The 27,907-nt window shown below is 38.7% G+C and overlaps 1 protein-coding gene across 2 annotated transcripts in view; it reads right to left on the reverse strand.

Annotated features, from left to right (window-relative positions):
* Positions 1–27,907, reverse strand: part of AKAP6 (A-kinase anchoring protein 6) — a 438,207-nt gene that overhangs the window by 330,350 nt on the left and 79,950 nt on the right. Inside the window, exons 1-3 of one of the 2 annotated variants that reach the window (XM_058540748.1) lie at positions 5,606–5,818; positions 2,212–2,341; positions 674–1,031 (exon numbers count right to left, since the gene is read on the reverse strand). In XM_058540748.1, coding sequence (XP_058396731.1) covers positions 674–997 — 324 coding nt within the window. In that variant the 5' untranslated portion in view covers positions 998–1,031; positions 2,212–2,341; positions 5,606–5,818. Of the gene's footprint in view, positions 1–673; positions 1,032–2,211; positions 2,342–5,605; positions 5,819–27,907 lie in introns of those variants that run through there. The other variant, XM_058540747.1, reaches the window with a different exon arrangement.

The following is a 27,907-nucleotide window of genomic DNA, read 5'->3' on the forward strand; positions in this document are numbered from 1 at the left end:
AGAGGAGTGGCTATGGCAGGGCAAGATTCACTGTATTTTGGGGTCCCTGGGCCAAAATCTCTATTAATAGCACTCTTTACCAGCACCTCCATTTCATTGTTATCAACAGTCAGGATTTTCAAGGGTTCTAGAAGCCACAGACATTTTTTTAATGTCTGAACTTTAGACAAGTGTTGTAAAAGCCCCTTTGTTCTGCATGATGCGTTGTACCTGGATGAAAGAACTCATTCCAGAAAGAGAACACTGCCCTTCCCCATCACGCCAGAATCTATTGTTTGCCTCAAAGGTAGCATCACCTTTGACAGAAGATAATAATCACATACACACACTCACAATCACAGTTTGATGTTTTACCTATGAAAGTCTTTTTTATTAAACCAACCTTTTATAATAGTTTTATTCTTTATAACTGATTTGTGACATTGCACAAAAATGCCCAACCTTTCCCCATTTCTCTGCATTATCCCCTAAGGTCAGTTTTATTCTAGATAATCAGCCCATGAAGTGAAATTAGGAAAGAATTAATTCTGTCCATGTTTACCTACAAGGGTAATGGTTTCTGTCTGTCTTCTGGACGTTTCCTCATTGAGAATTATAGAACTCAGGCTCTAGGTGCCGCAACTGTTTTCAGACTTCTGTCTGGAATGGACCTGAACCCAGAGACTGCCCTTACCTTTAGTTGAACTAGATGCACATCCACATGCTTGCTGTCTGAGTCCTGCTGGACTGAGTAGGTTAGGTCCCGGACCCTCTCTGAGGTCATCCGGAGCCAGGTCTCAATTTCAGGTAAGTGGAGGACAATCTTCCAGTCGGCCCCTGTATGCAACGGGGGTGGCTTTTCATACTGCTGATCAGAATCCATATCCTTCATTGCCTCTTCTCCCTCACCCTGCTCCACAGTGGGTGTCAAGTTGATGGCCATAGGTGAAGCATCAGTAGCCATGGGATCCAGGTCCTGTGACCTCAGGGGGGAAAGTGTCACGCTCATGGTTAACATGGAGAAGTCTAAACCTTACTTCTTTCCAAAACAGCTGAAAGGCAAGAGGAAAGAAGAAAGCAAGAGTCAGACAAGATTACCAAATAAAGAAATGATACTTTGCAGAAGAAACAGGATTTCTAAATTAAGCCAGATTTCTAAATTAAGAAACCCTAGTTCAGAGCAAAAACAGAAAGAGGTGTTTTGAGTTTCTACATAGTAGCCCCAAGACCCAGCATATGACAGGAACACAAAACCACGTGGTGTTGCCTACTGCAACATCCATTCTCTCCTCAGGCCCTAGCAACAAAATCCTGATATTCAGCTGTGCATATTCCTGCCAAGAATTTAAAATTACATTCCCTATCTCCATCGCAGCTAGGTGTAGCCATGTGGCTAAGTTCTGACCAATGGGATGTAAGTGGAACTGCTGTGTAGACAGTCTGGCAGAGCTGCTTAAAGAGGGCTGACTCAATTAGGAAGGGCCCCGTTTCTGCCTTTCTGCATTTCCCCCTTCTTCTGGCCAAAATGAGGACTTGATGGCTAGAGTTTCAGTTGCCGTCTCAGACCAGGAGATGCTTTTGAGTGTGCTGGGTAGAGGATGGCAGTGCAGGATGGCAGGAAGATGGGTTCCACGTGAAAATGAGGAGCCCCTGTACCCGTCCTGCACTGCTGCCCAGGACTTCTTTTACAGAGAGAAAAACAAACTTCTATCTTGTCGAAGCCACTATTATTTGGGGCTTTTCTATGACAAGCAACCAAACATCACTTTGACTATTATAACCACTGTCAATACTTGGGATAATTAGAGAGGGAACACGTCCTAATTAGCAAAAACTGTGCTGAATTCAGGAGAGGTTCTCCTTTCTATAATTTGTTAAATAAATAGATATCAGGTACTAATTTCAAACCTTTACTCTCCTTAAAAGTATAAATCATAGATTGTATAGAATCTATCTAATTAACTCTCAACCTAAATTACATTCATATTTGGTTACGTTAAAATTTTTAGAGGCTTCTGGAATTTCTAGAGTAATAGATTGCCCTTAAACACATTAAAAAGTTAATCAAATATGTTAAGAATAATAAGTGTAAGGCATAATAAAGTAAGGTTTCTTTTTAAAATAAAATTGATTAGTTTATTAATGATTTATACAATTTATCTTTCTTCTGGAACCAGTCTAATATAAAATAACAACTTTTAGGAGCTTGTACTTTTAACATTTTAAATATACCTTATTTTTAGTTTCAGGAGAAGCTTCTTCTACTCAAGGCAATGGGTTTCTTTTTCTTTTGTAAGTCTTTTTTTTGGTTCTACACATTCAAGTTAGTTTATAGCTCCATTCCCCCAGAGATGAAACGTTGCTGATCAAAATATGAAATTAAATGTGATTGTCAGAAAGTAGCCTGTATTTCTTTAGATTCTTAATATACACTTAGTAACAAAAGAAAAACTATTTTACCTACAAAAATAGAGGGAACAAAATCAAGAAATCTCCCAATTTGACTAGGAACATGTAACTTTCCAGACAGGAATGGGCAAAGGGCATAAAAAGACTCGTTGAATTGGCAAAAGCCTTAAGAACAAGTTACTCCTACGACATATCATTTCAGAGGCCTTCCGATCCTTCAGTGTACTGCCTCTCCCCAATTTCTTGAGCATTTAATTTTTAAATGAAACAATAAAGAGGTTTATAGATGAATTTTTGAAAGAAGTTATTTGCAAAAAGCAAAATATTATGCCAGAACGTAGGGTTATCACTTTGGTACCAGCCTTAAAGAATGGTTTTAGGTTTCAATTCAATAGCTTTCTCTGTCTGATTGCAAGAGAGAGAAACCCAGGCCCCACATTTTTAACCACCCTAGCATACAGTTTTTAAAATAACAATAACAGTAGACCTGGCTATTTTTAAAAACGAATTAGAAGATATCAAAATTTCACTGGGAGGGATAAAACCCTGGAAGAGTGAGCTACCATCCTACTTCCTCGTGAGCCATACCTTAGCCTCAGACAGGCTCTGATTCTGATTTCCCAGAGCACTTTTAGATTTTTAATCAATTCACTGCCCTCTGGGGAGTCTGTTTAGAACCACAATCCCAGAGAGGGAATCTGATACAGAAAGGTTAATGAAAGTCTTTAGCGCAAAGTCATAGAACTGGTGATAAATGAAGAAGACACTGGTGTCACAGTGGTACCCTCTTCTAAGAAACCAGACTCATCCAAACCAGAAAACTAAATGCCAGTGTAACCGCAGGCCCTCCAGGACCAGTTCAACTGACCCCATCTCTTATCAACAGAGTGATTAAGAATTGTCTTTCAGAAAAACTGCAAAGTCACATAGCCAGAGCATGCGAAAAAGAGGAAATCGTGACCTGAAACAACCTCAGAACTGAAGACCCTCCTCCCCATGGAATCCAAGGACCGGGACATGATCTAGGGACTGGAAAGTCGGACTCTTATCAGAAGCGAGGGGTCCCTCATTCAGGAAGATCTGGTGTTAACATTCCTTCCCCACCTCATCAAAAATGCTTAGAACCCTATCATAAAAATTTAGAACCTCATCATAAATGTTTAAAACCTTACCATAAATGCTTGAAGCCCACCAATCAAAAAGTGTCCCACCAGCGTTTCCACGTGCCAGCCTGTTCTCCCTAATCTCTTAAATTTCACCCCAAATCCTGAATCGAGGAGACAGATCTGAGGGCACATGCACCCTGTCTCCCTGCAGATCGATCTCATGGAACAAAAGCTGATTTTTCCCCGCAAAGGCTGATGCCATAGTTAACTGGCTTGTGTACGTGCATCAGCAGAGAACCCCAATTCTGTGTGGTAACACCAGGGCAGTGTACAATGAACTGTTTCAGCTACACCTACACACCCACTCGCCCCCAGACCCCTGCCTAAGAGCCCTGCACAACAGAAAAACAATGTTGGGTCACTATGTTTCCTCTGAAACTCCTAAATCAAGGCTGGGCCTTTTCTTGAATACATCTCCTACTGTAAACTAAAGAATATACCAAAGAGTTGGCTCAGTGCAATTTATGTCCTAACATGCAACATTTCCACACACGCCATCAGGCTGTGCACCAGGCAGGCAGAGGGCAGTTTTGTCTGATTTGGGGCAAGATGCTTCACATTTCTTGGTCTCAGTTTTCTCATCTGTAAAATGACAAAATTGGTCTAGATGAGCAGTAAGATCCCGTCTGACCCTAAGAATCTGTGATTACCTAGGGTTATTTATCCAGAGATTTCAAAGCTAGTGGAAGAATCCTGCCTATACGGAGAGCTGTGCAGATAACAAACAGTGGCCCTCCGTTTTACCAACGCTCACGAACAGCATCAATAGAGTTGTCCTACTCCATGGAAAGAAATAAAGTATTGCCACACAAACGCATTTTGTAAATCATTATTTACACATTGTGTGTTGCTAATTCTTCCCAGAGGAGTGAATATGAGAGATTCTCTCCTCTGAGAGTTTGCAACTTAACAGTGACAACACAGATGCGGTTACATATGTAGAGGACACACAGAATAAAACAAAAACATTAAAGAAAAATGTAGCTGGTGTGCATCACACATGAGTAAAGAGCAAGGAGCTCTTTTGCCAGAGCAAAATTTTCCTGCATATATAAAATTTCAACCTCAACATGATGTTTCCATATTTAACTGATTCAACTGTAAACAAGAGAATTTCCAAAATCCAGAGAAATAAGGCAAAGCAGCGCTTTAGTCAAGTTTTATTTCAATTTCTATTTACTTTCCCTCATATACACCTTTGCCACTGGGAACGGAATACCACGTGTCATAACAGCGTAGAAGCCTGGGAAGTGGCATAAAATTGATTAACTACCCATTTTAATGGAAAGTAATTACCATAAACATTTAATTTTAATTCTAGTAGGTGAACCTTTAAATGTACCACCCATGGATAACCAAACTCTATGTCGGATTTCACAAAATCACATCTGATTTCAAAGGTAACTTAAATTTATAATTTAAAAAAAGACCGCTTCACGCTGAGGAGAACTATAGTAATAATCTTTGTGCATATTTTTCCCGCCCTTATCATGACTATTCCAGCTCACTTTCCCGTCAAATTAATTACTCCATTTGAATACAAGCAAATAGTATTAAATTCAGCACAAGTCTATAAGTTCTTCTAAATACTATAAGTTTTGTATTCTTCCTTTACAAGGCATCTTGCAATAAGATTCCTTTCTAGTCACAGGGGGGAAAAAGCCAGCAGACAACAACTTGTGACGATGCAAACAAAAGCCTTGAGCCAAGTGCACACAGGTCCCCACCCAGTCACAACTCTGTTCCAAAGCCGTGGGGCAGGAGTGATCAACCAGCGTTTTAGAATCTAATGACCTCCCCTTCCCCTCCTCCCATCAAATGCTTATCCGTGGCCACCTTTCCAGCATTAGAGATAAGACCAATAATGCCACCAGCTGCTGTTAAAAATAACACATATCAAATCTTTTCCTTTCCACAAATCCAAAGAAGACAACATTTAAAGTGCAAAAGCTGAAAGCAGAAAAGATTTTCAAGCTTTTTTTTTTTAATTTATGGGAGGGCTTTTCCTACCACATTCTACGCATCACCCTGTAGAGACAGAAGAAACATACCATGGGTTGCTTACTAACAAGGACTGGTTCTGCTAAATCCCTGGGTGTCCGCAAGTTTTGAAACCTGACGTTGGCAGGATGCATTCGGCTTCAATAAGACACATTTAAAGCAGGAGTGTTCTTCCACCAAACCAGGAGGCAAAACATGCAGCTACACGGCCAGCAAAGCTGCCCACCTCTTTCTCCCTTCTCTTCTAATTTTCTCTCTTAAATAAAAGAACAGAAAAGCTAGGAATCTGCCGACTATACTCACTGTAAACGCTTTTGTGCCCAAAGGACCTTCAGGATTAAGCGTTTGGCTCCTCCTTCTCCCTCCCCCCCTCCTCGGGTTCTCCTCTTGTGGCCAAACAAGATAAAGGCCGGTGTCAGAGCTGCTCCACGCCAGCAGGACACTGGCGAGTCTGTAGGGCACCAGCTTCATGTGACTTTAGTGGCCTAAATCTCCTACAAAGAGAGGGCTGCTACGCTGTCCCTATTTGGAAGCCAATGTATACGCTCCAGGCCTGTGCAGTTATGAGCATGCCTTTTACAAACAAGCAGTGATAAGTGAGCTGAGAAAAAGGAGCCAGTTGCTAAACAAGGATCACTAGGGAAAAGAGTGTTTGGGTGGACAGGGCACATCCAGTCATGGTTCAGAATACCCCCAAAACCGAGCAATCCTAAAGAAGGATAAAATAACAAATTTACAAATAAATCATTGTACTATGTTAACATAACCAGCTGACACAGCCAATCTGAGATAAACAGGTTCAAGTTCTCTCTTTTCTCAGGAAGAAACTATCCTTTCCCAGTGAGAGCATCGTCCTGGGTATAGTTTGAGAGGCAGTCTTATCATCATGCACATCGACCCCATGTGACTCACCATCTTCCTGTGCCCTGCTCACTCCTTACACAAGTGAGAGACTAAAGCATAATTCCAGCCAGATGAACAGATCTGCTTGCTACAAAGCACATGGTACAAAACCGAGGTAGAGAAAACTATGTTAGGCATCACTACATTTCCTTTTTTCTCCCTCTTCATTTCTTTCTCTCATATTCCCATAATCACTCTCCACAGAGCCTATTCATAGATGCACTGAATTTGAAAGGAAAGAAAAAGTTCCATTGGAATATTCTGACTTTTGTCTAAGGTTAGCTCTCATGCTTCGATTGCGTTAAGGAAAAATACATGAACTCAGGAGAAGCACCCTGCATCCAATTCCAGGATTCTAGAATCGGGCTCTGGGAAGAAAACACAGAAACAAGTTTAATAAATTGCTTAATTAAATGTCGCGGCCTACCTAGATGTATGAGGCTCTAATTTATCACCTAGTTTTAAATCTTGCTGCCTGCCTACCTCCCTGGCCTCTCATGAGGTCAAGAGTTGGGAAACTTTAAATGGTTTTAAGTTCTTAAAGAAGACAGCCAAAGAGTTCCTGCCAAGCTTTAAGTTAAATCTGTACTTTGGGGGAAAAAGAGAGAGTGGCTTTTGTAAGATGCCCCTAAGGAAGTTTCCATAATCACTGTCAGCTTCCTCCCTATCCTTGGCCCTCTTCTCCTCCAGCCCCACACCCCCCAGCACTCACTTAGAGTAACATGGTGTAGTGAGATCACCGCGGTAACCCCAAATTAGTCTCACTTTCTAATCCTCCTGTCGTAGCAGAGCAGCCTGCAAGCGATGGCAGTGAGAAGAAGGACTTGCTGGGGGGGCCGCGGGCGGAGGTAGCATGTACATAGTGGGGCCCCAGACAGATTTCTACAATTTAAAAGATCTTCTTGGCGTTATCACTGATGTTTCCTCTCTCTCTTTTTCCCCTTTACTGTGTCCATTGTGTATGGCTGTGCCCCAGGCAGATGGCTGATTATATCCTGCTAATCACACAGACACCACGCACCCTCTCCGGGTCTCCCCTCAATCACTGCTAACTCCCAGCCACAACACACTTCATCAATCATCTTCCTCCCTTGACTCCTCCTCCTACCCCCAACATTATTCAGATCCTTCTCCTGTGGCATGGACCCCTCGACGTACTCAGCTAGTCATCACACGTCCCCTCCTGTGTTTTCTGTCCCCCACTACAGCAGTCAGTTCCTGTCAGCAGAGACTCATTTGGCTGCTTCAGCCAGTCAGCTGCAAATGGTGCCCATGGTCGTGAGTGTGTAGACCTGGACTCAGTGAACGCTGATGAGTGTTCGTGTTTCTTGACCCCACCCCAAGTTGTTAATAATCACTTTTAAGCATTGGGCAGCTACCTTTCTATTGTTCAAGAAAATGTCTTGAGAAGAACTGGATTTTTAAAACTCTAATACATAATTTATACGATTGTTGCTTTTGTCAATGCTATTAACACAGAAAATGAAACAAGATTCATTTCAAATCAACTGACATTACTGAAAATCAACAATATATAAGGTGTTGCGTGTATATATGACTCATCATATTTACCCTCAAGGAAATTATAATTTAATAGGGACAATTTCCCTCCCTCCACTCTCTCTTCACATACACACACACACACACACACACACACTCACCAATTAATACCTATTGCACAGGCAGGATGTGGGCAAACAAAGCACCACGAACACCCAGTGGAGTGGCATTAGTCCTGGATGGAGGAAAGATAAGGGGGATCCTTTACTGGAGAAGGTAACATTTGAGATGGGCTTGTAAAAACAGGTCTGATTCACATGGGCAGAGATAGAAGGGAGGTGGGGAAAGAACTCCAGGCTGGGGGAACCACATGGACAAAGACACCTCACCATCAAGAAGTTGAGAGAATCAGCAAATAATTCAGTTTTGAGAGGAATTGAGACCTTCTTGGGGACCAGAAACAGATAAGACTATAAGGTAAGTTGCGGCCATATTGTAAGATGGCTGTGAACACCATGCCATGGAGTTTGGAATAAATCTTGTAGGGAGCAGGAACTCTAAAAAGATTGTAAAAGAAGAGATATAGGATTACAGTTGTGTCCTAGAATGGGACAGAAAAGTCAATACACGCACTTTTTTATTTACTAAGAAAATGAAATGAGTTATTAGCATTATGAGAGGATCAACATCCTCTGTCTAGGCAGACTTCATCAATATAAAATGCAACCTTAAAAATCTCTTTCTAACCCAGGAAAAAAGAGAAAGAGAGAAAGAAAAATTGAGAGAAAGGGAGACTATAAGTCTGACTTGTAGATGAGAATGATTAAAGGAGTTCTGTGCTCTGTCCTACCTACTCCATTAAATATGAAAAGAATTCTCCATTTTTAGTTCTCCATTAACCCTACTCACAGTCTTAGCATCATAGATTTGAAGTGGAAAAATTTTAAGGATCATTTTATGCAATGTTTTTATCTTTTTTTCTTGTTCTAAAATTATTTTTTAAATTAATTAAAAAGTAATATATATTAATTCAACCATTGTAAAAATAGATAACATTGAAGTTAAAAAATCCTCCTCTATCCTCATATTCTCATCCCCAGTCAATAAGTGATAAGAGGCTATTTATCTTTTGTAACCTTAGCTTGTAAGGTAGAAAGGAAATGAACCCTAATGGAAGAGTCATCTTTAAAGATTCTAAAGACTAAATCAGTTAGTTATTTGTATTAGTGCAGCAATATAGAAGTGTTTGCTAATTAGTGTTCATTTACCAGGTGTTAATAGGTATTCTACAAAAAATTGCTACTCACAAATAAATTGAGAGAGTGCTGGGCAATTTCTGGGTAGAGACAGCTGACTGAATATATGTATCTAATTTTGCTCCCTCCAGAAACCCCACTAACACTAGGGTTTTTTGGGGTTGCAGAGGGTTTTTGGTTTAGGTTTTTTTTTTTAAGTATAAACACTCAAGAATGGGAGGAGAAATAATATTTTTAGAAGCTGGAGATTGGATGAATAAGTGATAAATGTCTTAGCTGACTCAAGAAAGTTAAATCTTAAGCCAGCAGTGCAGAGAGCAAAGAACCAACCTGATTTTGCTTCAGAATCCTTTAAGTACTTTGAAATTGATGGAACCAGGTACCTCTGGAAGTGGAGATGGCAAAGTGTGTAGTGAAGAATTAACTTTAGCCAAAAAGAAGTCTAGTCTTTGTCCCAATTCCTAGGAGGTAACCTTTAAACCTTTGGAATTTCCCCAGGGATAGGAGTATTTTTGTTATTTATGGTGGGCCCCTCGGACCACACCGGAGAGTTTATGCTAACAAGGTGACTCTGGATGGGGGCTAGCCAGAAAGAAAGACCAACCATGTGATTAGAGGATCGGGGCTATGGGCAATCGTTCAATCAATCATGCCTAAGTAATGAAGCCCCAACAAAAACTAAGGACACTAAAGCTCAAGTGAACTTCCCGAGTTGGCAATACTTCATGATCATTTTCACACATCAACAACAAGAGGGTAATGCATCCCTGAGAACATGGAAGCTTTATGTTTGGAACTTTCTAAATCCCAGATTCCACCCTATGTGTTTCTTCTTTTGGCTTGTTCTGATTTGTATATTTGTATGTTTGTTTATTTGTTCCTTTTGCTATAATAAAACTATAATCATAAGTATAAAACTTTCCTCAGTTCTGTGAGTTGTTCTATCGAATTATCAAATCTGAAGGAATCTGTGAGGACCCCTGAGCTTATAATCAGCTGTTCTGAAGTGAGGATAGTCCTGAGGACCCCTAAACTTGCAACTGGTGTCAGAAGTCTTGAGGACTGTGCCCTTAACCTTGTTAGGCCTAACTCTGGGTAAAGGGACAATGATACATCAAGAAGATTAACTTTGATTGAAAAATGTATAGAAGGCAGTTAGAACTCTAGGTCTTTCCTTACTCTGTATTACTGGGTGGTTGCTCCCACTCCCAATTCTGGCAGAAGACTGGAGGTTTATTCTCCAGAAAGGATCAATCAAAGAGTCTCTGGACTTAGGGACACTGGGCTCAGTTGAGGATAGAAGTACCTTGAAAATAGGGGCATTCAGTTAATATAGGCGTTCTGAGTGTTGAGATCTCCAGGCCTCTTCCCCAACTTGACTCCCCAAGGCCTTTACCCTTCAGTCAAGAGACTAGAGATCCCCTCTCTAGAGTTCTGATCAGTCCAAGAAGACAAGTACTAAAATTGGCACATCCAGATCACCCTACAGTGACATTTACAGTCAATAAGCCCACCCACACGTTCAGAGCCTTCAATCAGCTTTCTAGTTTCCTACTCCTAAACATGATCGGGCAGTCAAGGGTTAGCAGAGATTTAGGCAAAGTTTCAATATAGATAACAGGCCCAAAGCACACAAACAAAAACCTCAACCTGGAGGAAACAGATTATGCAAGAGAAGAGGACATTGGTGAAAAAGAAAGATTATCAGATATAAGACATTGTATCCATGAAACAGCAACAAAATGCTATTTTTTAAAAGAAATATTTATAGAACAAAAAAGAACTTCGGAAAAATGAAAATATGATAACAGAAAGGGAAATCTCAATACAGTGGCTGAAAATAAAATTGAGGAAATCTCACAGAAAGTAAAGCAAAAAGATCCATAAACAGAAATTGGAGAAAAAAGGTAAGATAATTAGCAACCAATCCAGGAGGTCCAACATCTAGAGAATAGGAGTTCCTGAAGGCAAAAGGAAAGAGAAAGGAGAAAATCATCAAGAAAATCTTTTAAGAAAATGAAGAACATGAGTTTCTAGATTAAAAAGATCCACCTAGTATATGAAAATAGACACATGAAGGCACTTTGTTTGAAATCTAAGACTATTAGGGAAAATGAGCTTTGAGTTGGAGGTAGAGGCATATACAAAGAATCATAAATTAGATTGCTTTGGATTTCTCAACAGCAACTATGATATTGTGATTTATAATAAGGAGTATATATTTGGTCTTTGTCCCCATTACTGACACAAAGCTCCTAAAACTCTTGGAATTTTCTAAGCACAAGAGCAATGAGAAAATCTTTTGTTATAGTATTTGATCTTTTGTCCTCGGTTCCTGCAATAGCTTCAGAGCCCTAAAGGTAAAAGGAGTGTCTTGTTATTTGTAATAAGCCCCTTTCAACCACACCTGAGTTTATGTTAATGAGGTGACTTTTGGAAAGCCGCTAGGATGGGGGCTGGTTGCCAGGGGAACCAACCACGATTAAAAGGGCTGGAATTTTTAGTCCCACCCCCTAACCTTTGGGGAAGAGGGAGGGGCTGGAGGTTGACTCAATCACCAATGGCCAATGATTTCATCAATCATGCCTATGTAACGAAGCCTCCATAAAAACCCAGAAGGATGGGGTTTGGAGAGCCTCTGGATTGGGGAACAAGAATGCATCCACATGCTGGGAAGGTGGTGTACCCCAAACTCCACAGGGACAGAAGCTCCTGTACTGGGGACCCTTCCAGACTCGCCCTATGTATCTCTTCATCTGGCTATTTGTTCATATCCTTTAATATCCCTTGTAATAAACTGGTAGTCTAGTAAGCAAACTGCTTTCCTGAAATCTGTGAGTGGCTCTAGCAAACTAACTGAACCTGAGGAGAGTGTCAATTTACAGCCAGTAGGTTAGATGCACAGGTCACAACTTGGACTTACAATTGGCATCGGAAGTTTGGCAGGGGGACAGTCTTGTGGGACTGAACCCTTAACCTATGGGATCTGACATAATCTTCAGGTAAATAGTGTCAGAATTGAGTTAAATTATAGGACACCCAGCTAGTACCACAGAATTGCTTGGTGTGGGAAAAACCACATATCTGGTTATCAGATGTACCAAAAGGGAAGTAGAATATTGAGAGGAGAGGAGACACACAGAAGTGTGTTTCCATACGAGCAACATTGGAAGCGAAAAGACAATTGTTTTCCTTAAGAAGTAAAAAGAATTGTAGGATAGAAGAGTATACCAAGAGTAATACAGATTGTTAAACAATCAAATGTAAGGATAGAACAAGGATATTTTCAGACATTTAAGTTCACAAAAAATAATAACCTTCCATACACTTTTCTCAAGAGATACTAGAGTCTCTCTAGATACTCTACTAAAAAAAACAAAAAACAAAACAAAAAGAGTAAACCAAGAAAGGGGAAGTCATGGGATGCAGAAAACAGGAGATCTAGCACCCCAGGGTGATGGGGAAGTGGAATCTCAGGATGGTAGTTGTGGACCAGGTGAGGAAGACGTCCAGTCCAGATTGAAACAGGTCAGAAGGCTCTCAGAAAGATGGCTTCAAACAGATGACATTGAGAGAAAGCCTGATGTGAATGAACACACCTAGAAGAGATTTACTCAATTGGTGGAGAATTTGGGGTTGAATTAGAGATAGACACATAGAAAACTAAGCAAATAATAATTATCAACTCCAGAAAAAAATAAAAACTTGTGCCAAAATAGAACAGGAATCATATTATTCTATGTGGTTTAGCTAAAATTTGCATTTATATATTATTAATAATATAAACACTAAAGATTGATATAATCCAAATCACAACAACTTTACAGGAAGAATGGGGGTGAGTAGGGATTCTGTGTGTGTACACAGCTGTGAGAGAGAGATGGGGTGGGGGAACAAGCTAAAGTAATTCTCATCTTTCACAGTAAGAAGTCAATAGATAAAGACAAGAGGAAAAACACTCAGGAAGTAGACATACCATTCTACAATTTCAAGGTAGAGGTAGTTACCAAAAGAATCAGCTAAAAGATGGAAAGTGGTTGTCTCTGGAGAATGAGAAATGGAAAAGAAGAGGGTCTAGGGACTGCTGTTTGTCTTAAACCTCAGAACTACTTGACTCTTAACTATTCGTGTGCAAACATAAAACTTAAAAATATCTAGATTAGAGAATAAGAGTTTCTTAATTGCAGGACAGGGCTTTAATACTCTCAGGTACGTTGAGCATCTCCACATAGGGGATAGGAATAAAGGTGCATTAGTTCCCAAACTTATTTGACATTGAAAATGATTAGTTTTTGGTTTTTGGTAGAGAATGTCACAAGACTGGGTGGGGCACTCAGTTAAAATGCTAACCTTAAAACTGTGCCTACTCATCTTCTAAAATACCGTATTTTTAAATACAAAATGCTTACAGTAACTCAGTTCAATAAGGTTGTATTTGTTTCACTCAAATAATCCCTTTAAGAAAGAACTGCTGCCTCTGAACTAAATCTGATCTCATGATGAAAGCCACGGGTGATTAAGGGATCAAGTTGAAGGTAAGGTCCTTTCATTATTTGTCCTACAAGTGGATATATTCCGGAGTGAATAACTTATTTCTGAAGACAACAGAATTAGACTGAAATACCAAATAATGAACTTAAGCCAAATCTTTCAACTAATATTATTATTTGTTTTTGCTGTTCATGCTGCAACATGAGAGCACATCAAATAACTACCCACACTGCTGTTCTTTCATAAACAGAAGGCATTTTACGGGTGATGAACTCTCATAAAGACCAGGATTTTCAAAAGCATTATTTCCTATTCACCATTATTTCCTACTCATGCTAACTTCCCAGACATGCAAAAATGATTTTCTTTAGAAGATTCTGATGTTATATTAAAAATAACTAATGGGAGATGGCAAAGGCTCTTAATATCCCAAGGTCTGATATGATCAGAGATTGTCCCTCTGAATGTTCTTTATTACAGAAAGAATAATTAAAGCTCTGGTACTATGTCTGCTTTTCGAAGGAACAATTTCAGCAAGGTGGAATCTATTTATTTCAAATATTTTACAATGGTTTTGCTTAAAACGCATCAAGTTCATTGCGTTTCTGCCCAACCAGCCATCTAGATTGAAGGTGAGTGTCTGATAAAGTATGACTCGTTCTGACATGAATTAATGTTTTAAAAACCAATTCCTAGGACAAATAAAAGTTATATATCATAGACTTCCAAAGAAAAATAAAATACATATTTTCTAGTGAAAAGTAGATAGTACAAACCCCTAAATATTTTTGTTCTGTTTATGCTGGTAGACAATAAAAGCACGGGGCATAGACCAGCTTAGCATACATTCACCTTCATTGAATATTTGTCTTTTTCTTAATAAATTATTTATTCTCTTGCTTAATGAAAAAAATAGCAATAGAAACTGCTGAGTAAGAGCTAATGACTTAAAAGCCTCTAAAAAGAACCTAGTAGGTCCTTCATCAACCTTAGGAAATTAGTTATAGATTGAATATTACCAGACGCTTTGCTAGATCTTCCTTTCAAAGACAGAAAAAAAGATTTTCTTTTTTTAATTTAGGGGCTCCTCTAAATCACAGGAGTATAAAGGCCAAATGCTGCACACTATAAGAAGCCAATCCATACTCTCCCCTCTGTCAAAAGCGTGCTAAAGCCTAAGTTGAAGGCAAAAACCCTCCAGCCATTTGAGTTTTTCACTTACCACTAACCAAGTCTAGCTGTGGTGCGGAAGGAAGCGAAGAGCAGTTTCCCGGAAAGGTCATCATTTCCGAGCCTTTCACTTCTTGCCCTCTGTGGGTAAGTCTTGGATAAGACTTCATCCTCCAAGTACACGAGCACCTGGCTGTATCCAAGAATGATTCAGATGCTTGAAAGCTGACTGTCCCCTAAGCTTTTTATTTTAATTTTTCCTATCTTTCTTTGTTAGCAATAGTTACAATTGAAGTGAAACTCAGAAACAGTTGGTCCTTCTCCAACAGGCTCTAGAAATCATCCATTTATAATTTTTCAATTAATGCCTCACAATCATACATCACATGACACAGCTATTTTTGGTCTTATTTAGTCATCTGCAGCCAAATACAAATGAATCTCAGACAAATTCTGCTTGTCATAGCTTCTACTCACTGTGCCCTTTGCCCTGATCCTATCATTGTTAATAGTTCTGTACGGTTCAAACACTGATTTGGATAATCAAGGTCCTTTGAATGAGTTTCCTCAAGAAGAAATGTTACTTCCTATACCTGAAAATGAACAATCCAGTATATTTCACTAACATTCAGCTGATTCAGTTTTTTAAACAACAGCATTTGAAATAACCCTTTAATTAAGTTGAAGTCTATATGGTGGGAGTTTTATTTCATTTCTTTAACACAATGTAGAACAAATAGCTGAGAAAATATGATTTTTCTCTGCTTCCACCATAATGTGCAAAATGACATGAAAATTTAAAAGGAAAGAGATTTAGACAAATTTATAAGGAGGCAAAGTAATATATTGGCCTGACAGTTTTACGTACATTATCGTTTAAGAAAAAAAAAAATGTCCTTAGTGAGCATCTCACTTTGTTTGACACTTTCCTGGGTGCTCTGGAAAACAAGTGAGTCCACACTTGTTGACCCTCCACCCTCCAGGAACTTCAGGTCCAAGAAAGAAAGAACAAGCATCTTTTGTGGGTACCACTTCTTGACCAAACTACAGACAAATAGGTGGGAGAAAAATTGATCTTGACCATGAAGAGAAAGTCTCCGTACTGCTTTTTTCCATGTTTTTCTTTTTTCCCCAAGCTTTATTCAGATATAATTGACATACAGCATTGTGTATGCTTAAGGTATACATGATGATTTGAATGTCAATGTATGTGATGATTCAATATGTACGTATTGCAAAATGATTACCACAATAAGGTTAATTAACACATCCAACAGCTCACATAATTACAATTTTTGTGTGTGATGAAAATGCTTAAGATTTACTCTCAGCAACTTTTAAGCATACAATACAGTATTGTTAACTATAGTCACCATGCTATACACTAGATCCCCAGAACTTATTCACCTTATAACTGGAAGTTTGTGTCCTTTGACCAACATCTCCTCATTTTCCATACCCCCTACCCCCTAGCAACCACCATTCTACTTTCTGTTTCTATGAGTTTGGCTTTATTTCGGATTCCACATATAAGTGAGATCATAAAGTATTTGTCTTTCTCTATCTGACTTATTTCACTTAGCCCTCAAGGTCCATCCATGTTGTCACAAATGGCAAGATTTCCTTCCTTTTTATGGAATATATATATATTCCATAAATATATATATCACATTTTACATTTAATTATATAGTATATATATTATACATCACATTTTTTTTATCCATTCATCTGTTGATGAACACTTAGATCTTTTCCATGTTTTGGCTATTGTGAATAATGCTACAATAAACATGGGGGTATAGATATCTCTTCAAGATAGTGAATTCATTTCCTTTGGATATATACCTAGAAGTGGGATTGCTGGATCATATGATAGTTCTATTTTTAATTTTTTGAGGAAGCTGCATACTATTTCCGATAGTGGCTGCACCAATTTACATTCCCACCAACAGTGGACAAGGGTTCTCTTTTCTCTACATCCTCACCAACACCCGTTCTCTTGTCTTTTTGAAAATAGCCATTCTAATAGGTGTGAAGTGACATCTCATTGTGGCTTTGATTTGCATTTCCCTGATGATTAATGATGTTGAACACCTTTCATGTACTTGTTGGCCATTTGTATAGCTTCTTTGAAAAAATGTCTATTCAGGTCCTTTGCCCATTTTTTAATCAAATAATTGGGAGGTTTTTTCCCCACTATTAAGTTGTATGAGTTCCTTATATATTTTGGATATTAACTCCTTATCTGATATATGGTTTGCAAATATTTTCTCCCATTTCATATGTTGCAAAAACTATCTTTTCCCCATTGAGTATTCTTGACTCCCTTGTCAAATATTAGTTGACCGTATATGCATGGTTCTATTTCTGAGTTCTCTATTCTATTACATTGGTCTATGTGTCTGTTTATATGCCAGTATCATGCTGTTTTGATTACTATAGCTTTGTAGTATAGTTTGAAATCAGGAAGTGTGAGGCCTCCAGCTTTGTTTTTCTGTCTAAAGATTGCTTTGGCTGTTTAGAGTCTTTTGTGGTTTCATACGAATTTTAGAATAGCTTTTTCTATTTTTGTGAAAAATGCCATTGGAATTTTGATAGAGATCACGTTAAATCTATAGATGGCTTTGGCTAGTATAAAAATTTTAACAATTTTAATTCCTCCAATCCACACACACAAGATATCTTTCCATTTATTTGTGTCCTCTTCAATTTCTTTCATCAATGTCTTATAGTTCTCAGAGTACAGATATTTCATCTTCTTGGTTAAATTTATTCCTAAGTATTTTATTGTTTTTGATGCTATTGTAAATGATACCATTTTCTTAATTTCTCTTTCAGACATCTTGTTGTTAGTGTACAGAAATGCAACTGATTTCTGTACATTGGTCTTGTATCCCACAACTTTACCGAATTCATGTATTAGTTCTAACAATTTTTCAGAGGAGTCCTTAGGATTTTCTATATATAAGATCATGTCATCTGCAAACAGAGACGATTTTACTTCTTCCTTTCTGACTTGGATACATTTTATTTCTTTTTCTTGCCTAATTGTTCTGTCTGGGACTTCCAGTACTATGGTGTGGTGTTGAATAGGAGTGGTGAGAGTGGGCACATTTGACTGTTCCTGATTTTAGAAGAACAGCTTTCAGCTTTTCACTGTTGAGTAGGACGTTAGCTATGGGTTTATCATATATGACCACTGAGGTATGTTCCTTCTACACCCAATTTAAGAGCTTTTATCATGATAGGTTTTTGGATTTTGTCAAACACTTTTTCTGTATCTATTGAGAGGATCATGATTTTTATCCTTTATTCTATTAACATGGTGTATCATGCTTATTGATTTGTGTATATTGACCCATCCTTGCATCCCAGGGATAAATCCCACTGATCATAATGTATGATCTGTTTAATGTGCTGCTGAATTTGGTTTGCTAATATTTTGTTGATAATTTTTGCATCTATATTCATCAGGAATATTCATTTGTAGTTTTCTGTTCTTGTAGTACCCTTATTCTGGCTTTAGTATCAGGGTAATGCTGGCCTCATAATTCATAAAATGAATTTGGGAGTGTTCCCTTCTCTTCAACTTTCTTGGAAGAGTGTGAGAAGGATTGGTATTAATTCTTCTTTAAATGTTTGGTAGAATTCACCATTGATGCTGTCCGGTCCTGGGCTTTTCTTCATTGGGAGGTTTTTGATTATTGCATCAACCTCTTAGCCATTATTGGTCTGTTCATATTTTCTATTTCTTCCTAATTCAGTCTTGATAGGTTGTTTGTTTCTAGGAATTTATCCATTGCTTCTAGGTTATCCAATTTCTTGGCATAATTGTTCATAGTAGCCTCTTATGATCCTTTGTATTTCTGTGGTATCAGTTGTAATGTCTTCTTTTTCATTTCTAATTTTGTTTATTTGAGTCCTCTCTCTGTTTTTTGGTTAGTCTAGGTAAAGTTTTGTCAGTTTTGTTATCTTTTCAAAAAATCAACTGTTAGTTTCATCAATTTTTCTTCTATCTTTCTAGTCTCTATTTCATTTATTTCTGCTCTAATCTTTATTGTTTCCTTCCTTCTGCTAACTTTGGGTTTAGTTTGTCCTTCTTTTCTAATGCCCTGAGGTGTAAAAGTTAGGTTATTCATTTGAGATCTTTCTTTTTTCTTAACGTAGTCATTTATCGCTATAAACTTCTCTCTTAGAACTACTTTTGCTGAATCCCATATGTTTTGGTATGTTGTGTTTTCATTTTTGTTTGTCTCAAGATACTTTCTGATTTCCTTTTTGATTTCTTCTTTGTACCATTGGTTGTTCAGGAGTATGTTGTTTAATTTCCATGTATTTTGTGAATTTTTCAGTTTTCCTTCTGTTATTGATTTCTAGTTTTATAACATTGTGGCTGGAAAAGATACTAGATATGATTTCAATCTTCTTAAATTTGTTAAGGCTTGATGTGTGGCCCACCATATGATCTATCCTGGAGAATTTTCTATGTGCACATAAAAAGAATGTGTATTTTATTGCTGTTGGATAGAATGTTCTGTATATGTCTCTTAGGTTCATTTGGTCTATGGTGTTATTCAGGTCTGCCGTTTCCTTTTTAATTTTCTGTCTGGATGATCTATTCAAAGTTGAAAGTGGGGTATTGAAGTCCTCTACTATTATTGTTTTGCTGTCTATTTCTCCCTTCAGTTCCATTAATATTTACTTTAAATACTTAGGTGCTCCAATGTTGGGTGCATATATATTTACAATTATCATATCCTCTTGATGAATCGACCCCTTTATCACTGGAGAGTGACCATTTTGTCTCTTGTGACCGATTTTGACTGAAAGTCTTTTTATCTGATATAAGTATAGCCACTCCTGCTCTTTTCTGGTTATCATTTGCATGGAAGATCTTTGTCCATCCCTTCACTTTCTACCTACCTGTGTCCTTAAAGCAAAAGTGAGTCTCTTGTATGCAGCACATTGTTGGATCTTGCCTTTTTATCCATTCAGCCACTTTGTGTCTTTTGATTAGAGAATGTAGTCTCTTTATGTTTAAAATAATTATTGGTAGGTAAGGACTTACTATTGCTATTTTGTTCATTGTTTTCTGACTATATTTTTGCTTCCTTTTTTCCTAACTTACTATCTTCCTTTATGATTTATTTTTTGTAGTGATATGCTTTAATTCCTTTCTCTTTATCTTTTGTGTAACTACTACAGGTTTTTTCTTTGTGGTTACCATGAGGCTTACATAAAACATCCTGTAGATATAACCATCTATTTTAAGCTGATAACTTACTTTCAACCTCATAAAAAAGAACTCAACACTTCTCCTTCTCTTCCCCCCACATTTTATGCTATTGATGTCACACTTTACATCTTTTTAAATTGTGCATTCTTTACCAAATTATGTAGCTATAGTTATTTTTAATATAATTTTTTTTAACTTTCATACTAGAGATAAAAGTGATTTACAGACCATTATCACATTATTAGGGTATTCTGAATTTAATTATATATTTATCTTTACCAGTGAGTTTTATATGTTTTCATGTGGTTACTTAGTGTCCCTTCATTTCAACTTGTAGAACTCCCTTTAGCATTTCTTGTAAGACAGGTTAAGTGGTGATGAACTCCCTTAGCTTTTATTTGTCTGGAAATGTCTTTATCTCTCCTCCATTTCTGAAGGACAGTTTTGCCTTCAAGGCATAAGGGTATACTATTCTTGGTTGGTAGTTTTTTTCTTTCATCAGTTTGAGTATATCATCCCACTCCCTTCTGGCCTGCAAGGTTTCTCCAGAGAAATCCACTGATACTTTATGGGGTTTTCCTTGTATGTGACAAGTCATTTTTCTCTTGCTGCTTTCAAAATTCTCTCCCTGCTTTGACTTTTAACATCTGATCATAATATGTCTCAGAGTAATCTTTGGGATGATTTTGCCCAGGGTCCTTTGAGTTTCCTGTAACTGGATGTCCATATCTCTCCCAAGATTTGGAAAATTTTCAGCTATTATTTCTTTCCATAATCTTTCTGCTGTCTTCTTTCTGTTCTCCTTCTGGGACTCCCATGATGCGAATGTTCCTTTGCTTGATAGTGTTCATATTTCACATAGGCTTTCTTCACTTTTTCTCATTCTTTTTTCTTTTTGTTCCTCTAATTGGTTAATTTCAAATGATCTGTTTTCAAGCTCACTGATTCTTTCTTCTGCATGATCAAGTTTGTTGTTGGAGCTCTCTATTGAATTTTTCAGTTCTGTCCTTGTACTCTTCAGCTCCAGGATTTCTGTTTCTTTTTCACGGTTTCTGTTTTTTATTAAACTCATTTTGTTCATGCATTGTTTTCCTGATTTTGTTTAGTTGTCTATCTGTGTTCTCTTGCATTTCATTCTGTTTCTTTAAGATGATTATTTTGAATTCTTTGTGCAGGCAAATTGTGGATCTCCATCTCTTTGGGCTTGATTACTGGAGCTTTATTAGTTTTCTTTGGTGGTGTCATATTTGCCTGATTCTTCATGATCCACGTAGCCTTGCATAGGTGTCCGTGCATTTGAAGGAGCAAACATCTCTTCCAGTCTTTACAAACTAGTTTCAGCAGGTAAAGACCTTCTCCTATCTGTTCCTCAGGTTGATGGTATTACTTCCAGAATCACAGTTGTGCTGGATTGGAGCTGGTTACAAGGCTGTCACTGGGTATACAGTGAGATTCGTGGTTGGCAGGCTTATTACCAGGGTCTCAGGTGGGTGTGGTTCCTGCCTGATCGCTGGGTGGATGGGACTGCCTCCAGCACCTTGTTCAGTAAGGTGGTTTTGGGACAAGTGTCCCCTTCAGAGTCCACAGTTGGGTCCTCAGACAGTGGGCGTATTACCAAGTGTGTGGCAGGCATGGCTCCCACCACGTCCCTGGAAAAACTGCTGCTTGGCCACTGGATGAGCCCCTGGGTGGGCAGGACTGGCCCTGCGCTGTGGCCAAGAGGCACTAGAACCAAGCCCCAGTGCTGTTTCAGGTTCCACAGCGAAGACTGAGGTGTGCAGACCTGCCTCTGGAGACATGGAAGGCATGTCTCCCACCAGGGCCCTGAGCAGGCTGCACTGGCTCCTGACTGTGACTAGAGGGGCTGAAGGCAAGTGTAGGGTGCTTTCAGGATGTCCTGAGGTGTAGACGTGACTGTCTCCCACATGGTCCTTGTGCCAGCTGGACTGCTCATGGACTGTTGCTAGGAGGGTCTGGAACCAAGTACAAGGCCCTTTCAGAATCTCCAGAGGCACAGACAGGAGTGTCTGCTGCCTGGTCTCTGTGCCAGCAGAACTGCTGGCAGACTGAGGCTGTGAGGGGGCTGGAGCCACATTTGGGCCCTTTCAGGGTCTCTGGTGATACAGATGAGAGTTTCTCCTGTCTGGTCTCTGTGCCAACAGGCCTGCGCATGGACTGTGGCTGGTAAGGGGCTTATGCCTAGTATAAGGCCCTTTCAGGTTCTTCAGGGGCACAGACAGGAGTATCTTCTGCTGGGCCAAGTCTCTGCTCTTTTCAACCAAGTTTCTCAGTCATATCACAAAGAAAAAGGTAACCGCCTGTCATTTCACAGAGTTCTTATAACCTTTTCTATTTATATTTATATATTTAACTATATTTTAACATGACAAGATTTATATGTATATTTAAATATAACAGGGTTTCTATTATAACAGAATCTCAGTATCCAGGCAAACACAGGTAAAACACTGTACTTTTACTACAAAATTTAAAATATTTATCTTTATGAGGGCAGAACATTTTAAAATAGGTTTTAAGTGGACTTTCTTGGGTTCAGAACTATGAAGCGGTCACTTGAATTAAATAACATTGGTTTTTATTATTCAAACTGTAATCAAAAGTCTTAAAATAACAAAGGCAATTCTTAAGTACTTAGTGAGCATCTGCTCAGTTAAGGCACTGTGGTAGGCACACACATACAAAAATCATTACCCTAAAAACCTTAGAAAACGCATGTGCATTGTATATAATAACACTGCAGGACGACATCATCCAATGGCTAACCGAGGGTCTTCTACACCCATTTATTGCATTATACCTCCCAAAGAATTCATCATCACGCAAGATTTAACCCCTTCTTCTTCTTGTCTTTTACTTCTTTTTCCAGTATCAACAGTTATTTCTGTGTCCATGAAATATTTTTAAGGAGATATTTTTAAGGACAAAAACATCGAAAATCTTATTCTCAGGTTGTAATTGGATCAATTACCTCCATTTAAAACTGAACTAGGACGAAGGGTTAAAAAATACATAAAATAATTACTTCTGTTTCAAACTAAACATGCATCCACATCTAGTTATCTGAACAAGGCAAGTTTAACCCAGTGAATGGATTAGTCTGGTAAGTTATTCAAGGGCATTCGCTCCCTAGGGCAAGACTAAATAGAGATCTGAACTGCCCAGAAGTTTCACTTTGCTTGTTCCCTCTTTGTAACTTGGATATAAAGTGAAAGGGCTTCAAATTTTTCCTCAATGCTTTGTGTCATCTTAATAAACAATGCCTAGAGAATAAAGATAAAATATATCAATATATTCGTTCAGCTGCAAAATTTCACATGGTGAACTCTGACAACCAGCAGAACAAAATGTTCTGAGCAGACGATATGGAGATTCTACATGAACATAGATGGTAGCCAGAGCATCATTTCACAAAATGTGGTCAGGTAATATTGGTCCGTGAAGCACTTGTAAGAAACGGTTTGAAGGTTGGATACATCTGGGAAACACTGCTTACATATTCCCCCTGTGGGAGATACACAGCACACCTTAGTTCCTTGGAGTCTTCAGAAAGAGACCTATTACATTTGTTTAATTTAGTGTTTACCAAAAATTTTTTATGCACTAACAGATTTATCCTGCTCCTTGAGATACGCTTTGGAGAACATTGTCCTAGAAAACTCCCAGTATTCTTTATATACAACAAGAGCGTGGATTCCAGACCTCATGTAATCAAAAGCAAGATGCCTTTCCTACCCTGCCTCGTAGCGCTTTGACTTCAGCAGTCCCTGCTCCTGTGTTCCCAGGCTGACCCAACTTCAAGCTACCAGTATTAAATGGAGAAAAGACTGTAAGTCATGCTTAATTTCCCATTTTATGGACCTTTTAATTTTAACTCTGAATCTCTCATTCTGCTTTTGATAAGCTTATGTCCCTTTCAATATTCTCATAGTTTCAGACCGGGACCCTACATCTGGCATTCTAGATTCTGGCTACCCAAATCCATGACTAGCTTCTGACACTGGCATCTTTTATGCTCAGTCTCTAGGTTTTCCCTTTGATCTGTGGAGAGGCCTGTCAATTTAGGTCTCTACTTTGGGCTCATCCTTCTGCCTGTGACAAAATCAATAAAGGCAAACCCCAAACTGTGACAGGGAGGATGAGTTCCATAGAGACAGAGAAATCCAACGATGTTTCTTGTAGCTTGGATTCACCCATCAGTCAATGAAGAAATACTTGAAGAGCTACTCCTCTCATCAAGACACTGTGCTAAGAGTGTGGTGAATTCAGCAGAAAGCACGCTGGCAGGGCACTTCACTTTGAGTTTCAGGGGTAAGTTGGAGCAGAAAGCAAGGGAGGAATTTGTGGTTCAATAACTGTGAGGTCTCACCAGCCTATGGCTGTATATTACAAGGATTTAAGAACAGTTTGCCCTGAATACTTTTTTTTTGGTCCCTACGGCTACCCCTTACTTATTTAATACTATCCCTACATAGTAGCTTTGGGTGATCAGGACAAGAAGCTGTTAAAAAGAAAAACAGGTAATTGAAAGCAGTATATCCACTTTTAAGGACCTCTGGATAGGCTCCAGAGTAGAAATCCAGGAGACACAGTATATAAAAGGGCAAGTGTAGGATTGATTGCCTTGTTTACAATAAAAACCTACAAATTCAGGATTAAGAAAAACAAAAGCGCATTGTCTACACCTACTCTCAGATCATCCTACCATCTTTTTTCTTTAACCAAAGGTATTTGTATTTGTTAAGAAATATAAGACTAGACCAAGGCATGTTGCTGACACCATCATCCATGGCATGTATCACTGAAGATCTACTGTGCATATGGGCACATTGGCATATGTTGACTCACTTTAGGGAGTTCGTTTCCTGGTGACTTGAAGAGTATGACTATTGGAAGCTCCTTTGGAGTATTCAGCAATAAGTTTTTAGCTTCACTTCCTAAGGACTCAATAGAGCCACAAAGGGAAGTGAGCAGTAATTTTCCTTTGGCTACGACATCTGATAAAGTGGAGTCTCTACATATTTATAACCCATTACTTCATGCAGAGATACTTTGCCCAAAGACGCCCTTCAAAATTGATAGTATAAAAGGAGAAAGTGGCACTGTGTCAATATTATGAACAAAGATTATGAGTATGGAACATTATCATCAAAATATGTCATGTCATTTAATTTACTTCCAAAAGATGCAAAGAAGATTGTAACTCCTTAAAAGCAGGACCTATGTGACACAATTTTGCATCCTACGTATTGTCTCAAACCCTTCTGCATAGCAGGCATGTGATAAACATGTACTGATTATGTGAATGAGTCAGGGAGGGAATGAGAGAGTGAGTGCATGAATAATGCCACTAGTGAAGAAATAAAGGCTTTATACGAATAAGCTGGTAGACAATTGTATGCTGCACATTAAATAAGTGGCTACGAAATAGTTAAAGAGAAAAAAATCCAGAGAGGCTGAAAGCAATACTGGGAATTTTTTATTTTGTTTTGTTTTTAGTAACAGGGGAGGTAGCACTCTGTCTGGACCTTATCTCACAAAAGTCAAGATACTCAATAAACCCCTTCTCTTACCAATGCAAAAAAAAAAACAAAACGCCATTTCCTGGTATGAACAGGCAAATGGAGCAACCAATATTACAGAAAATACACTGGGAGGAAAAAAAGTGATTTTATACTTCTGGTGGAGATAGAAAGTCAAATACTCTCATTAGCTTCTGCTCCCTCTCAAAATTCCATGAAAATATCGCTAAAGGAATTTTTTAAAAACAAAAGGAGTAAGAGAAGTAATAATGGCAAGAGAATTTTGGAAACCAGGAAACAAATGGGCAAGAAGTAATTGATTTAGCAGATCTGAGAAAGATAATCCTAAATCGGCAGTGGGGAAACTGAAAGCTAACCCAATTTATATGTGGAGCCCCCACAGTGCCCCAGAATTGATGACATCTTGTTCCCCTGGAAGTGGGGTGAAGTGGGCCTAAAAATAGGATAATTGTCTGGAAGCCAGTTAAGAAGCGGCTAGAACCCCCGATTTCCTCTGTTGGAAGTCTGCCTCTCTCTGGAGAGAGTGAAATGGAGAGTCTCTGGACTCAAGGATCCCAAACACAACTGAAGGCAGGGGCCTCTTACCCTAGAATGGGGAATTAGGTAAACGTATACCTACTGAACGTTGAGATCTCATCTCTTTTACTCAGCAATCAGAATGCTATCAGCATAATCTCAACCCTCCAGTCTGGAAGCTGGATCTGACCAGATCTAAGGGAAAGACCTAAAGATATTATTGGGGGAGGATATTCCATCAGTAAACAGCCAACATCACCCTATAGGAGCATTTCTCCACTTTGACATTATTGATATTTGGGGCCAGATAATTCTCTGTTGTGAGGAGCTGTCCTGTGCATCGTAGGATGTTCAGCAGCATCTGCGGCCTCTACCCACTGGATGCCAGTAGTGCTCCCACCTCTCCAGTATGACGATCAGAAATATCTTTAGACATTGCCAAATGTCCCCTGGGGGCAAAATCACTCCTGGTTGAGAACCACTGCCTTACAGTGAGGCTCCTGGTTGACATGCCCCTGCTACATATTCAGAGCTTCAAATCCAGCTTCTTACATATTAATCGATATTAACTGAAGGTATGTATGAGTGAGTATAGATACACTTGTAATTTATGCTTGAATTAATTAACCATTTAGGAAGCATAGTGTGGTTTAGTTCTTCTCAACTAAAACTATTTTATTCTTTATAAGATCTAAACTTAAAAACAAAAACTTTCTACAAAACATCAACTAAAGTTAAAAGTATCCCAAAAAAATTAAAAAATTAAAAACAAACAAAAAACTATTAATATTATCTACCTATGGCAAATAAATTGGAGCTTATAAAATTCTAAATAGTTTGTTCTTTCTTACTCAAGGAACATTTATTAGCTTAATAATAAATAATAGTAATAATCTTTTCAAAACCTCATCAGACATGATCAAGAGATGTGAGTAAGCCAGGTGGACCCTCCTGAGGATATCTCTGAGGTTCTGGCCTTTAAGAGATGAGCGTCTGACATGAGTTTGGACACATGGAATTTTATTACTTTTCTCACAGTTTACTAGTTTTAATGTCAGCTTCAAATTAGAGGAGGAAGACACCCTTTGCTATGATGCCAGATCAATATGTGAAGTTTGCATGTAAGAAAAATCCTTTTAAGAGAGTCACGCAATTTCAGAGTAGTAGAACCTCAGGAGCCATCTGTCAACCTCCCATCGAGGGAAGGAATCGCCACTTCAAGACTCCTGGAATATGTTCAAGGATAAAGTACTGCTATTTTTTGAAGATGGCTCAGTCATGATCACCTAGAAAGCTACCCAAATCTGCATTTATAACCTTTACCCATTGGTCTAGCCTTTAAAGAAAAAGAAAGTATTTTTCCCTCTACTCCCTCAGTTTCAGTTCAAGAGTTCAGGGCTCCTTCCTCACCCGGGTAGTTTTGTAGCCACCAAAATACTCCTAAGCTTCAGCAACACCAGGAAATCAGGAGGCAGAAGGAGCATCCTGAGACATCTGACTGAGCACCCATATCACCAAAAACCTTCCCATCTGCACCTAACTCCTTTCAAACACACCCAAAGTCATCTAGGTAGTTAGCATTTTCAAAAGAGAAGAGAATCTTTGCACAAGATTGGTTATATGAACTAATCTTGATTGGTTATATCAATCAATCATCCCACACCTGCAGCCGTTCACCAGCATCATCGTCTCCATGGATATGAGCCTCCACCCTTTGC

This window comes from Diceros bicornis, chromosome 5 (genome assembly GCF_020826845.1).
Source record: "Diceros bicornis minor isolate mBicDic1 chromosome 5, mDicBic1.mat.cur, whole genome shotgun sequence".
NCBI lineage: Eukaryota > Metazoa > Chordata > Mammalia > Perissodactyla > Rhinocerotidae > Diceros > Diceros bicornis.